Source organism: Sceloporus occidentalis, unplaced genomic scaffold (assembly GCF_023333645.1).
Source record: "Sceloporus occidentalis isolate IW3139 unplaced genomic scaffold, rSceOcc1.0.p SCAF_65, whole genome shotgun sequence".
NCBI classification, from domain to species: Eukaryota; Metazoa; Chordata; class Lepidosauria; order Squamata; family Phrynosomatidae; genus Sceloporus; species Sceloporus occidentalis.
In genome coordinates, this window is record NW_028317045.1 from 1,862,501 (window position 1) to 1,875,540 (window position 13,040).

Below are 13,040 nucleotides of genomic sequence, written 5' to 3' on the forward strand. Positions count from 1 at the left end.
TTGCTTTGTGACTATCCCATGGATGCCGTTTTTAACCCTTTCCAGACTGATAGATGTCAGTGACAGTCTCTCATCTGTCTTGAATTTCTTTAAATAGTGGCATCATGTGCTGCTTTTGAGACCTTTTAGCCTACTTCACTTTGTAAGACAGGTTCTATTTAACTGATGTTTAAATTCAAAAGGGGTAGCAGTAAACATGCCTTGGTGTGTAATTAAATAAAACCCAAATATCAAATAAGTTTGGTAAATTTGTTGATTTAGTTAGGAAGGGGGCAATTATTTTTTCACGGGGCCAGGTAGAGTTGGGTAGTTTCTATACAAGAAAACTTTTAAAACTGCATTTTGTGTTTACTCATTTTAATCTTTGACTTATGTTAAAATTTATGTTAAAATTGAAGAAATCTAGAAGGGGGAAAATACTTTTTCACAGCACTGTAGAATATACATAAGTGCCAAATAATGCCCGCTGTCAGGTGATGCCATTACCGTTTAATGTACCGTGTACTGATGTTCCACAAATACTGATGGAAATGGGTCAAGGGGCATTCCAGGCTTAATAAAATATATTAAGACCAACTGCTTTGCTTCTAAAAGTAGTCTAGAACCTACTAACTGGCTTGCTGATACTCACTATTGTAATCTCCATATCCATAGTAGTTATAACCAGAGTAGTCATAGTTTCCATAGCCTCCATAACCCTGATTGTTGTATCCATAACTGCCATAGCTTGGACTCCAGTAATTGCTATATCCCTGGTTCCAATTTAGGTTTGATCCTGTGGAAATAGTAAGCAAAATAACTAGGACACAGAAAAATACTATGATGGATGTTTTAAAATCCAATATATATAAATATATATTAACCTCCTCCTCTTCCACGAGATCTTGATGATGACCCACCACCTCTTGTTCCTCCCCACTGCTGCTGCTGGTACTGTTCCTTAGAAAGGGCAACTTTAATTTCACACTGAGAAGAAAAACAAATATAACACGTGAACAACCAATAAATTGGCTATATGGTGAGACAATTATACCAAGATAAAAAAAAGTTCACTTTCAGAATGAACAAATCAAAGAGATACTGCCTCCTGAAGTATTGTATTACTGCATGCACACAAGGGGGAAGAAACATGGGTAGGGAATCTAGATGGAACCTGGAAAACCGATTATACAATATTTATACATGCATAGATCAGAGCTTTCACAGCCATATCATTATAATGCCACTGAACTCTATGTATCCCAAAGCTGATCAGGATAATTTGCTCTGAGTTAGCTTGAAGACATTATGCCACTTGCAATGAAATGTGTATAACTTCAAATGTCCCAATGTGACATTATTGCCTTGGATTTAAGGCAAGATTATTAAGTCTAGAGCATTTGAAACGCAGTTATATTACTACAGAAGGCAGGGAACAAAAAGTAACATTAATAAATATTTAATGTAATAACCATAACATATTCCTTAAGAAAACATACTTACTTTGCTGAGGCCAACATTGTGGTATTTCTTTTCCATTATTTTCTTTACTGGTTCTTCTTCCTTAAATGTTATGAAGCAGAATCCACGCCTTTTGTTGGTCTTGTTATCGATAGGAAGTTCAACTGCTTCAATCTGGGAAAGAAAAACAAAATAAGCATACGTGTATTACCTGGCACAAGTCTCCATAGCGTAAATGGCCCAGTTGGGTACATCAGAGATATCCTCTGTAACTGGCCCATTGAGCCGTAGCACATTAAGTGATCTGATCACCTATTACCCCTTTTTCAAGGCAGGGTAGATTGCTGCTTCAGGCCAGAATGCTAAATGAAATTCAGAAAGCTAAATGAAAATAAAATCAAACAGGATTCCTTTCCAATTTGGAATCCATTAAAACAGTAGCATGTATATAGGTTAAAACAAAATAAGAATTCTATTTGTAAGTGAATGATGCAACAATTTCGTCATCCAAACTTTTTTGCTCTTCCATATCACAAAAAGCATTTTCGAGCATATTCCCAAAGTTTTCTTACGTTCAATACTAATAGCAATTAAATTCCTTTTTTTAATTTAGCATAAAAATTTAACATATTTAAGCCAGGTAGCAGTTTTTTTGACATTTAAGATTTCTTTACCTCTCCAAATGTTCCAAAGTATTCTCTGATCTTCTCTTCAGGGGTATCTGGAGACAAACCACCCACAAATATCTTTTTAATGGGATCTTTTGTCTTCATGGCCTTGGCCCGCTTTGGGTCAATAACTTTACCATTCAGCTTGTGTTCTTTTTGTTCCATTACCTGTACAGTCAAGGGGAAACATTTGTTTAATGATATGTTTGTGTTCATTTTTATTATTCATAGAAACTACATTTCTATCTTAAAAATATAAAGCATTCATGATACAAATAAAGTGACCTTTAATAGTAATTTGCAATCTTTAAATAACAAAACATGAAAATAGGCTATTTTATATTGGTACACAGTGGACATTTTTTTAAAATGATCGTGTTCTTTATTTGAAAACTAAATTATTTTGTACACATAAGTATACTGTAAAACCTGTAGTGATACAGTATGTCACATTTAACTACAGATTTCAGATGTAACATCTTCATGGGCAGGTTCTTTGTGATTATTAGGAACATTGAGATAACCAATGCCATGCATATATTCCCAATACAATCTCAATGTAGTCCACTAGACCAGATATGCATTTCTCCAAACTACTTTTAAACATCTGCATTATGTTAAAGAATTATGGCAAATCCCATCCATCAAATCCCTAATATTTGGATTATTTTTCTGTGATATACACATTAATATGGCCCCTGGGTACATCTGCTAGCCAGTGACATATCGCGCCCTAGGCTGTCAAAACCAGCAGACGGATTTCCCGGTGCTGGAGAGAACTTGGTATTTTACCCCAAAGGTATATACAGCACTGTTGCTAATGCAGAAATGACCAGCATTCAATTCTCAAAATTTCCATGATGCCGTAAGAACTGCTGGACTATTGGCACATCACAGTCCTGTGCTTGTAGAACAAGGCTGTGAAACTTTGTTCCACTGACATTGTACTACAATTATCTCTAATACTGGGCGCAGTAAGCAAGAACTTATAGATGCATTAAGACAGGCACCCCCTGGGTACAAATTCAAAAGGTTGAAAGATACATTACCAAAAGTATGCGGACACCCAACCTAATTAGCTTAGGTGTTTCTGTCACACCCAGGTGTGTAAGTATAACAGGCATGCCATCTCCATAGCCAAATGGGCAGAAGAATGGGTCACACTAAGAACAGCTTTGCCTAGTAAGCGTGTGAATTTCTGCCCTGCTAGAGCTGCTCCAGACCATTGTAAGCGATATTCTTGTTACTCCTAGATGCTTCTGGTTCACAACTCAGCCACAAAGCAGTAAACCATGAACACTCAAGAAGACATGCCTTCTTGCTGCTCCCTTACAGTGTCTCCTAGCTTGCTCCGCCCAGGAACAAAACGGAGTCACGTGATGTGACGTCACTTCCTGTGACTCCGCCTTGTTCCTGGGCGGAGCAAGAGAAGAGACGCCGTGAGGGAACAACTCGAGGGCAGCCGCGTGGGACTGCGTGGGAAATCAGGTAAGGAGGCGGGCATGATTGGCCACAAATGTGGCGGGAGCGGGCGGGATTGGCCACAAATGTGGCGGGAGCGGCACACCCACATTGCGGGAGCGGGCGGGATTAAAAACCGCGGGAGCGGGATTAAAAAAGTAGTCCCGCGCAGGGCTCTAACGTAAAGCACAAGGAGATGGAGGGCACTCCCAAATCAATCACACAATCCCTGTTACCTTTCATATAGAAGCCTATAGAATGAAGTTTTCATTTTAGCTCCATACCTTTTCGACACCTTCGGCCTCTTTAAACAATACAAAGCCAAAACCTCTCGATCGCCCAGTGATAGGATCCAGCTTTAGAGTACAGTCGACGACTTCCCCAAACTTTGAAAAGTAATCTTTTAAATCTTTTTTTGTTGTGTCCCAGCTGAGTCCTCCAATGAACATTTTCCTGCAATATACATATAGTTTGACTAAAGCAATGTTTCAGTAACTTCCAAAGCTGAAAATAACTATATTACATTTCCTTTCTAGTGTTAAAAGATACCAACTTAAGAAAATGTTTAATACAAATGCTAAATATGTGGCATGTACACAAAAAATGTAAATGATAATAGTGCCCTTCCTCAAAATCTTTAAAGAAACAACAAAATCATTAATCATGCAGATACTGCCATAGTGCTTAAACAATACAATATATTGGACCAAAAGATAAGCAGGTATGATCCAAATGCGAAAGTTATGCCATCTATACTGTTAACAGGTTCATGTTAAAAAAGCACATTTCCTGTGTTATAAATGGCTTATGGCAAGGTGTATAGCAACACCAATAACAGTCTTTCATAGTTAAATATTCATCGTAGAAGAATTGAAAAAGTGTTGGTAAGGAATAGTTACCTCCATTGCAAAACCTTTTCTTTTCTTTCGGTAATATGGGAAGAGAATCTTGTAACACTGTTATAGTCTGGTGTTTCACCCTACCCTCACTGCACAACAATACTCTACCCTGAAATTACAGCTACAATATATTTCAGAGGTAACAAAATACAAATATTTCGTAATTTTCCTCCAAATGTGTTTTAAGAACATCTATATCACTGGACCATTTGCCTGGGCTAAAGGTTACCAACTGTCTATTATTAATGTCATCATCTTTTACTTATATAGCACCAACCATAAGCATAACTAGAAACCACAAAAAGTGGCCCCCCCTCCTTAACATTCCCCACAGTGGCACCTTTGTCCTAAACAGCTTATGACCGCCAGCATTGCCCCAAACAGCTCGAGTTCTTTGCCCCAAGCAGCTCATCCATGTCATTCATCCCCCAAACAGCCTATCTGTACCATCATTTCCCCAGCTTCTCAATGCCCCCCCAAACAGCTCATCTGTGCCATCTTTGCCCCCTTCGAACATTCACTCTGACACACACATTACATACACTTACAATCACACCCACACAAAACTATGTTCACACATGATTTGCCACTATGCGGGCAGCATCGGTTTCCCTGCAGTGTCCATGACCACTATTGTATCAATGACTACCCCGTTAAGTTTTAATACTGTATGTTTTTGCTTAGTACCTGGACATGGAATTCCTATGGGGGGGGGATACTCTGTGTGTGTAAAATACAGTAATGTACAGTATATTTTAATGTAGGTTAACACTACCAAAAACCTGTTTATCCACACACCTGGAGGCTGCCACTGATGCCAGTCACATTCCCTGCTCAAACACTACAATAAGAAAAGATTTTTATGGCAATGCTTATTAAATCAGTTTCTCGGTTATTTGGAGTGTCCAGCCATTGTTTTGGGTACCACAGGCAGCCTCAGAAGTCAGGGTGTTTGTAGATTTGGCTAAGATAACAGAGCTTGAAAACACAAAATGTTTCAAAACATATTACGCAAAAAAATAGAAGAAAAAACCCCAAAACAAAATACAGCACAATGTGTTTGAAAGAGTATTTTAAATTTGATACTAGTAATACAAAATGAGTTCACCTTTATAAAGATGCATCAGGTACTAGGCTGGCACTGCCTAAATTATATATAATTTTTCATTAGTCTAGATCAAAGCATTTCTGGTGCCAATGGAAATGAAACAAGCAAACACTGGAAAGAGTTTACAAGTTGGATCATGCAGGCATTATATTTTAAGTTCTTTTTTCGCAGAGAACCTAAAACAAGGCCGAACTTCATGCCAGAAAGCTATTAAAAGACCTTGCCAGTTTTTTGTCACGTCACCCAACAGTCTGGAACATTCTTAAATACTTGAGAAATCTGACCAAGTATTTGTTGATGCTTTCCATCTCTTGTCAGCCCTACCTGAAAAATGGATGTTTAATTTGTGTGGGCACATGAAACACCAAAAAGAGGAAACTTGATTAAATCAACATATGGTAAAAATGTCAAAAAAATTCTAGTATTTAGGATACTAAACACCCTCAGTTTTAAAGGGGTTAGAGTGCATATCATGGCTGACGTGTCCTTAGAGATCGTTTGCAGTACCTATTTTTCATTCCATATTTGTGAATGCATCTACAGCCTTGGAGAAGTAAGAGGATTTGAGAACTAGAACTGGGAGATTAACGCCTTGGGTGGAAAGTCACCATTAAGAATTCAGTTGTTGGATACAAATGCAATTATACAAGTGTATGTTAAAGTATTACATCATGTGTTTGTAGCGCTGACTAATGATGTACAAAGATTAACACCCACCAGTACTGCGCCTTACTGTGTACACAAGTGCCATGTACCTGCCATTATCTCTCAAGCTGCTGACCTGTGCAGGCCAAAACACTTTTCTGCTTGATTGGCTAAAGTAAAGTTTTTCTAGTTGACCAGGTCACTACATTTGGAAGTGATTTCTCTATGCGCTGACAGTTCTGCTTAGACATGAGAGTGTGGGAGAAGAAATATAAAAGGAACAGAAGATAAGTCAACAGCATTCCTGGAACCACATGGTTTTATGCAACAATCACAAGTTAGCACTACTCTCTTTTTCTGACCCAGGTAAAAATCAAGCATCATATTTAATAAAAATAGCATTCTTTGGGCAAAGATGAAGACAGTATGCAAGATATGTATATATTTACACATATAGATTGGGTAGAATATAACAGACGGCTGAACACAAGATCATATTCGTATAATATAGATCCTTTGCTCTGACTACTGTGTAGACTTTGCCATAAAACAAACGCTATGGGCCACATCAATGAAGCTTAGGGTTTAATTCTGTTTCCATTGTGACAGGTTAAGAAGTGTCACAATGTTAGAAACCTCCCCCCCTCCTCATTATGTATACTCCCTATGGTCATTAGTGTGAAGTAAGATATATAACATGCCGCCCATGTAATTAGGAACGCTTATATACCAAGTAAATAATGATATTTCTATTACAGCAGAGGGCAATGATGCTACCTATGCGTATATTATGCTTACAATACATATAGCTAAGAGACGACACCGACACCCGTTCTGCTAAAAGCTCATGTCCGCGGAGCGCCCGTACTCCAAAGACCGGCCGCATACTCACCCTTCATCTTCCTCGGTCTTACTAGCGTCAATCTTCACCCCTTCGCTTGGTCCGCCACCCTCTGCTTCGGGGCCTGAGGTCTCCATCATAGACTCCTCTTGCATCTCTTCCTCGGTTAACATGGTTCTTCGCAGTTCAACAATCGCGAAAGATACAGAACGTTGGCGAGTAATGGCGGCTTTCGTTTACTCTCTCAGCAGCAGCCGATGTCACCCCTCCCCCATTCTGCCAATAGTGCCGCCTCCACCCTTCTTCACAGTAATGGCGGCGGAACGGTGCTTGTGTGAAATGGCGGACAGAACGGATAGCCACTCTAATGTGTGTTAAACATACCCGAGGTGGAAATTACGATTAACGATATTTTTTAAGTGAAAAGGAAAAAAAACGATGCCTATTGGACATAAAGGAATATACGTTCAGCAAAAAACATTAGAAAGTGAAAGGGGCACGGTGGGTGGATAGTTCTGTTTTGTCTGCAGCTTTCGGTAGCTCTACATATTGCTCAATGTAGTAAATAGTAAACTACTTATAAGTACAATATCTCCTGGGCCAAAATATTTCACGGAGGAGCAGAAGTAGGTATCAGGATTTACGGCTTATTAAAGGGACATTGCAGACATCCTATGCACTTTATTTCATACATGGCTGAGGGATCCTTTTACATTTCAGGGGAGTTCCGATTGTAAATGCACAAGGGGGTCCTGGAAATTTCCCCCACGGTTTCTATGAAGATATGTTTGTTTATCCAATCATCTCAACCGTGATATAGTTTCCGCTAGTGGGCAACAGCGCGGGATCGGCATGTACAGAAAACACTTCCCCTGCCACCGACTGCCTGGCTGCTTCAAGTAGACACCTCTACAGAAAACCCACCCGGGCTGCCCCATATCTCTGGAATCTACTTCCAACCAACCTTCAGCATTCACCCTCCCTCCCAACATTCAAGAAACATCTCAAAACCCACTTCCTCAGAGAAGCATACCATCTTAGCTGCTAGAACTTTTGTCACCGATACAACCACCACACTACCTCTCACCCTTTCTCTGTGCCTTATGTTTGTCACCCCATTCCCTCAAGATTGTAAGGAGGGATCTCTCCACCAAATGTATTGGTTTGTCTAAGTGTCAATTCTTATCTTGTCATACCCCTTGAATATATGTGTTGTATTAAGCGCTGCGTACATTGTTCCTATATAAATAGATTATAAGTATATGATAAAGGTGATCACAGCGCATTGTTTTATATAGAATTTTCTGCACTTACATAAGAGAGTGAATGGGTTCAAACATTCAGAGTAATACGCATTCTTTTTCAGTGCTACTGACAGGCAAAGGAAGTGTTTAAATGGTCTTCCCTATTGCAGAAAAAGGGCAAGCACTGGACGTTTTAGCTAGGGAGAAGGGCTAAGTGGACCCAAACCATGCATATTTTAATGTGCAAGGCAACCAAAACAGTGATATATTATAAAGGCCCCCACCAAACTGTAGTAAAAGCTCACTGGAGTTGACCCGTCATACTGTATAATAAAATCAGCTCTCCCTTCATCATACAGACTTTTGCCATAGATGATTGGGGCTACTGGATTTAAACGCTCATTCTGCTCCCTTAGTTGAAGATTTATAAAAGGTACATAAAGTGTAAATTTGGTAGATAACCCTATTGGATAAAGGTAAAATATATTGCAACATTGTCGAAGCCTTCTGTTTCTAGCGAGCCCTCTTCAGGCATATTACCAGAAAAGTCCCAGATAGCGCTAAAGCATGCAACCCATCATACCTCTGTTAACGAATAAAAAAAAAAAAAAATAAAAAAAGTCACCAAATTTGATCTCTAAAGCTTACATGGTAAAGCTTTATACCTTCATCAATATGCACACAAGCAATAGTGGCCATTCATAGGTTTATGCTTGACAAACAAGGCGATTGCTTTAGCCAAGGGTATCGGTGGTGTAAAAAGTTAATAACCGAGGGATCCAAGTATTTAAATGGAGGTGTTAACATTCTAAATCTAATCACAATAGCAAATTAAAAAGCAAACATCCCAAAATCATAAGTAGATTGTAGGACTTTTTAATAAAAGAAATAAATGTATTCCCCTATTGTAACAGCACTACACATTCCTTTAAATATTTTTCCATACTGGAAAACACTGACATTTTTATTGTCAACGGAAATGCTCAGTTTTCAGCAGCCAAAGTGACAACTTAGTAATAAAGGATCTGTGGTTAAGAAAGTTAGATCTCTCCAATTGTTTCATTAGAATGTCCACAATGCTCTAAAAACTAAAACCAACCATGTGACCAACTACAACAGTAGCCACAGGTCTGTAGAAAGAAAAAAAAAAAAAAAAAAAAAGCGCGCACTGGAGTAGTTTAGTAGCCCTCCATATAAACTCTGAATATACAAGTCATTAACGCACAAGTTAACAAATTTTGTTTTATTACAAAATCCATACACGTTAACATGAATGCACCAAGTCACAAGCACAAAATTTAAACAGATAAGACCTGTAAAACATAAAACCCATTCAATTTACAGATGGGAAAAAACCTAAGCCATAAAAACAAAAATTAAAAAAAAAAAAAAAAAAATAGATCAGTCGCTATATACAACAAGACACCAGTGTGCCTTGAAAAAGAGTCCTCCAAAGGGAGTGCAGCTTTGATGACTCTCCCTGCATGAACAGATATTCTTGCTCATAATCATTAACCATATCCACCTGGAAGAGAAAAAAAAGATGCAATTATTTCATGGACTAAGTGACACGGGACCAATCAAAGGCATCTTTTTACTATAGTAAGAATCATATGCACATTGTGTTTGTCTTAACAAGGCATTCAACAGCCTTCCGCACAACTAACTCTGCCCAACCATCCTGCCATTAGCTTTGCATAGTACAGAAGCATCACATGGGTCCCAAGGAATATTAAGTAACCTGCTTAGACAACTATTCATGTGCATATGATCTTCAGACACGTCACCCCTTAGTTTTAAAAAGTTCTTGTTTGTAGATTTCACTATTTGCTATAAAGAAAAGAAGCAAGCATTAAATCCTAAAAATAATAAAAAAAAGTTGGGGATTCAAACACAAAAACGAGAAGCAAACTGGATTAAGCTGTAAAATGTCTACTTTAAATCTCCTGTAAAAAACAATTTATCCAATGTTAAAAAAGACTTGAGAGTTTATTCTGTCGTTTGTCCCAGTTTAATCTTTACGCTGGTACATGAAGTTTGAAGAGACCATACCACAGGACAGCGGTTTCTGGTGTACGCCTTGCGCTCTGCCCACAACGTGCGACCCCAGAGATAGACGTGGTCAGGGTGACACACGGCCTGCAATGAAGTTCCCGCTGGCGGGTACAAACAAGGTATAATGTCAGAGTTAGAAGACAACATTCTTCTTTACCTTAAGTTGTACCCATTTCAGTACTTTACCTGTCCATTATTTTGTTTTTAAAAAAATTGCTTTATTTACTTCTTAGTTCACCTGGCATCAAAAGACCAGAAAACCCCAGTTTAATAAAACTCTGCAGTATTTAAAAAAAGGGAAAAAACCTTTAAGACAAAATTTTTAGTAATCTAAACATTTATGAAAAACCTTACAAATGGGATGGGAAGAATTAACATTAACAAGCGAGTCCACACACTTATCTTTATTAATAAATTAAACAACGTTAATCATGTTCTTATATACACACCTTATGTGTACATTTCAAAGTCAATTAGTAGGGCTGATAGTTGTTTTGATGGTTTCCACCGCCTCTTGATGCCTTGCCATATGTGCTCTGTTGACCTAGAGTAGCAAGATATAAAAGTTTGTATTAATATTTACATCAGCAAGGGTCTTCTAGAATACACTGCTGAACTAGATAATAGTAAGATTTGATTTGTATAGTGTAGAAGCCGACACCCAATTCCTCGCTGGTGGCATTGGTGTACAGCTCTTGCAGCATGTGTGCTGTGCAAGTGAATAGGTGCCAAGCCCGTACATTGAAGAAAAAAAAAAGGTTCATATGAATAATCTCACCACTGTAGTCTGTATATCCTTGATTGTATCCATAGTTGCCATAACTGTAATTTGGATAGTCATAGCCACCATAGCTGTTGTAGCCTTGGTCACTGTAGGAGTTGTTATTTCCATAACCACCATATCCTTGATCATAGTAGTTGTTGTATCCTTGATTCCAACTTTGACCTTGTCCACCTGTTTTTAATAAAAAATATATTAATATATATATATATATATATATATATATATATATATACACACATACAACTTATCTGACCTCAAGTTGCACCACTACACTAAATACACAAATCTGAGAAGTTCCATTCTCACCTCTACCCCTCCCCCTTGGACCTCCTCTTCCACTAGGTGCACCTCGCCCACCTTTGTGTTGTTGCTGTTGTCTGTAGACATCTTTGGGTTGTGCAACTTTTATCTCACACTGAAAGGAAAGAAAAAAAAAACAATTTGTTACATACAGTCTAAATAATGAAGCAAGCTGGGGGGGGGGGGGGGGGAGATTTAAAGACAAGAGTCATTACCTTTCCTGAGCCAATCTGATGGAACCTGTTTTCCAGAAGCTTCTTAACTGGCTCCTCGTCTGTATAGGTGATAAAGCAGAAGCCCCTCCTTTCATTTGTCTTTGTATCCATTGGCAACTCAATGTTTTCAATCTGTTAAGTGTTGAAGGAAAGGTTAGTCAGTTAAGAGTTTCTGAATATTACTTACAAGCCACATGCACCCACAAGTCTACCAGTCACTTGATCAAGCACTACATTACAAAGTAAGCATTCATTTCCATAGTTTAGGCATGGCATTTTAAGAGCAGCTCCACTTATATACACACACACACTAACTTTTTCTTAATAGCCATAAAACTTATACCTCTCCAAATCCACCAAAATATTCCTTGATCTGCTCTGCTGTGGTATCTGGGCTAAGACCACCAACAAAAACCTTCTTAGGGGGCTCTTTTCCTTTCAGGGCCTTTGCTCTTTTTGGATCAATAAGTTTGCCATCAAGTTTGTGCTCCTTTGTTTCGAGTACCTAAAAAAAATTCACACTTAGATATTGGATACATTACAGTAAAATCAAGTCATCACATTTAAATCAACAGTTCACTCACCTTGTCTACACTTATTGCATCCTTAAAGAGGACAAATCCAAAACCCCTAGACCTTCCAGTAACTGGGTCTGTCTTGATTGTACAGTCAACAACCTCACCAAATCGAGAGAGATATTCAGAAAGATCTTTTTTGCTAGTATCCCAACTAAGCCCACCAATGAACATCTTCCTGCAGAGGGAAAAAAAAATTACATGTTTTATTACTACAAAGTAAATATCAACATTTTATCCCTTTTGATAAAACAGACGTGACAAAAAAAAACAAAAACACAGGCGTGTTTCATAGGTCACGCGGCTACAACCAATCGCAGCAGAAACTCAAGCTTTCCCCACCCCTCGCATTCAGATTGGCTGTTGGTGACGACATCGTCCAGCAAGCAGAGCGCCGATACTGGCAATACACAGAGAACTACAGCTAGAATACACCAGTTACTGAAAATATTGTCCAATACTAATTACCGTTGGTATCTGCACGACAACACACATGACGTTAGTTAACCATCAACTACACGAAATCCCATTATATAAATACACTACACTCGGGTACTAGGTAGCAAAAAAAAAAAAAAAAAAGCTCACCCTTCATCCTGCTGATTTTTGCTAGCGTTGATTTTTGAACCTTCAGTATAGTCTTCCATTTTTCTATACAGCTTTTAAGAAACTGCGCAACGACCTTGCCACCACAGCACACAGCAACGGAAAAGATCCTTACCACTGCCGCCCACCATATATATAGCAGGCGTTTCGACCAATCTAGTGCGCGGTTCTTCGTGACCTCACATAAACGCTCCCGCTT

At 38.6% G+C, this 13,040-nt stretch overlaps 2 protein-coding genes across 4 annotated transcripts in view; both read right to left on the minus strand.

The window, feature by feature from the left end:
* The window catches only part of LOC149286952 (heterogeneous nuclear ribonucleoprotein D0-like), a 9,602-nt gene extending 2,367 nt beyond the window's left edge, over positions 1 to 7,235 (minus strand). Inside the window, exons 1-6 of one of the 2 annotated variants that reach the window (XM_089493551.1) lie at positions 7,114 to 7,235; positions 3,854 to 4,022; positions 2,115 to 2,276; positions 1,483 to 1,614; positions 864 to 966; positions 632 to 775 (exon numbers count right to left, since the gene is read on the minus strand). In XM_089493551.1, the coding sequence (XP_089349677.1) occupies positions 632 to 775; positions 864 to 966; positions 1,483 to 1,614; positions 2,115 to 2,276; positions 3,854 to 4,022; positions 7,114 to 7,235 (832 nt within the window). Of the gene's footprint in view, positions 1 to 609; positions 776 to 863; positions 967 to 1,482; positions 1,615 to 2,114; positions 2,277 to 3,853; positions 4,023 to 7,113 lie in introns of both variants that reach the window. The other variant, XM_089493550.1, reaches the window with a different exon arrangement.
* Positions 7,236 to 10,834: 3,599 nt separating this feature from the next.
* LOC149286953 (heterogeneous nuclear ribonucleoprotein D-like) lies at positions 10,835 to 12,882 on the minus strand. Of its 2 annotated transcripts, none has more exons than XM_089493548.1 (7): positions 12,824 to 12,882; positions 12,245 to 12,413; positions 12,004 to 12,165; positions 11,661 to 11,792; positions 11,452 to 11,560; positions 11,143 to 11,316; positions 10,835 to 10,905 (listed from the first exon to the last, which is right to left on the minus strand). In XM_089493548.1, the coding sequence occupies exons 1-7, from the start codon at positions 12,880 to 12,882 to the stop codon at positions 10,835 to 10,837; spliced, it is 876 nt and encodes a 291-aa protein (XP_089349674.1). The 2 variants fall into 2 exon arrangements, with proteins under 2 accessions (XP_089349674.1, XP_089349673.1); XM_089493547.1 differs by having other exon boundaries at positions 11,140 to 11,316.
* Positions 12,883 to 13,040: the final 158 nt, after the last annotated feature.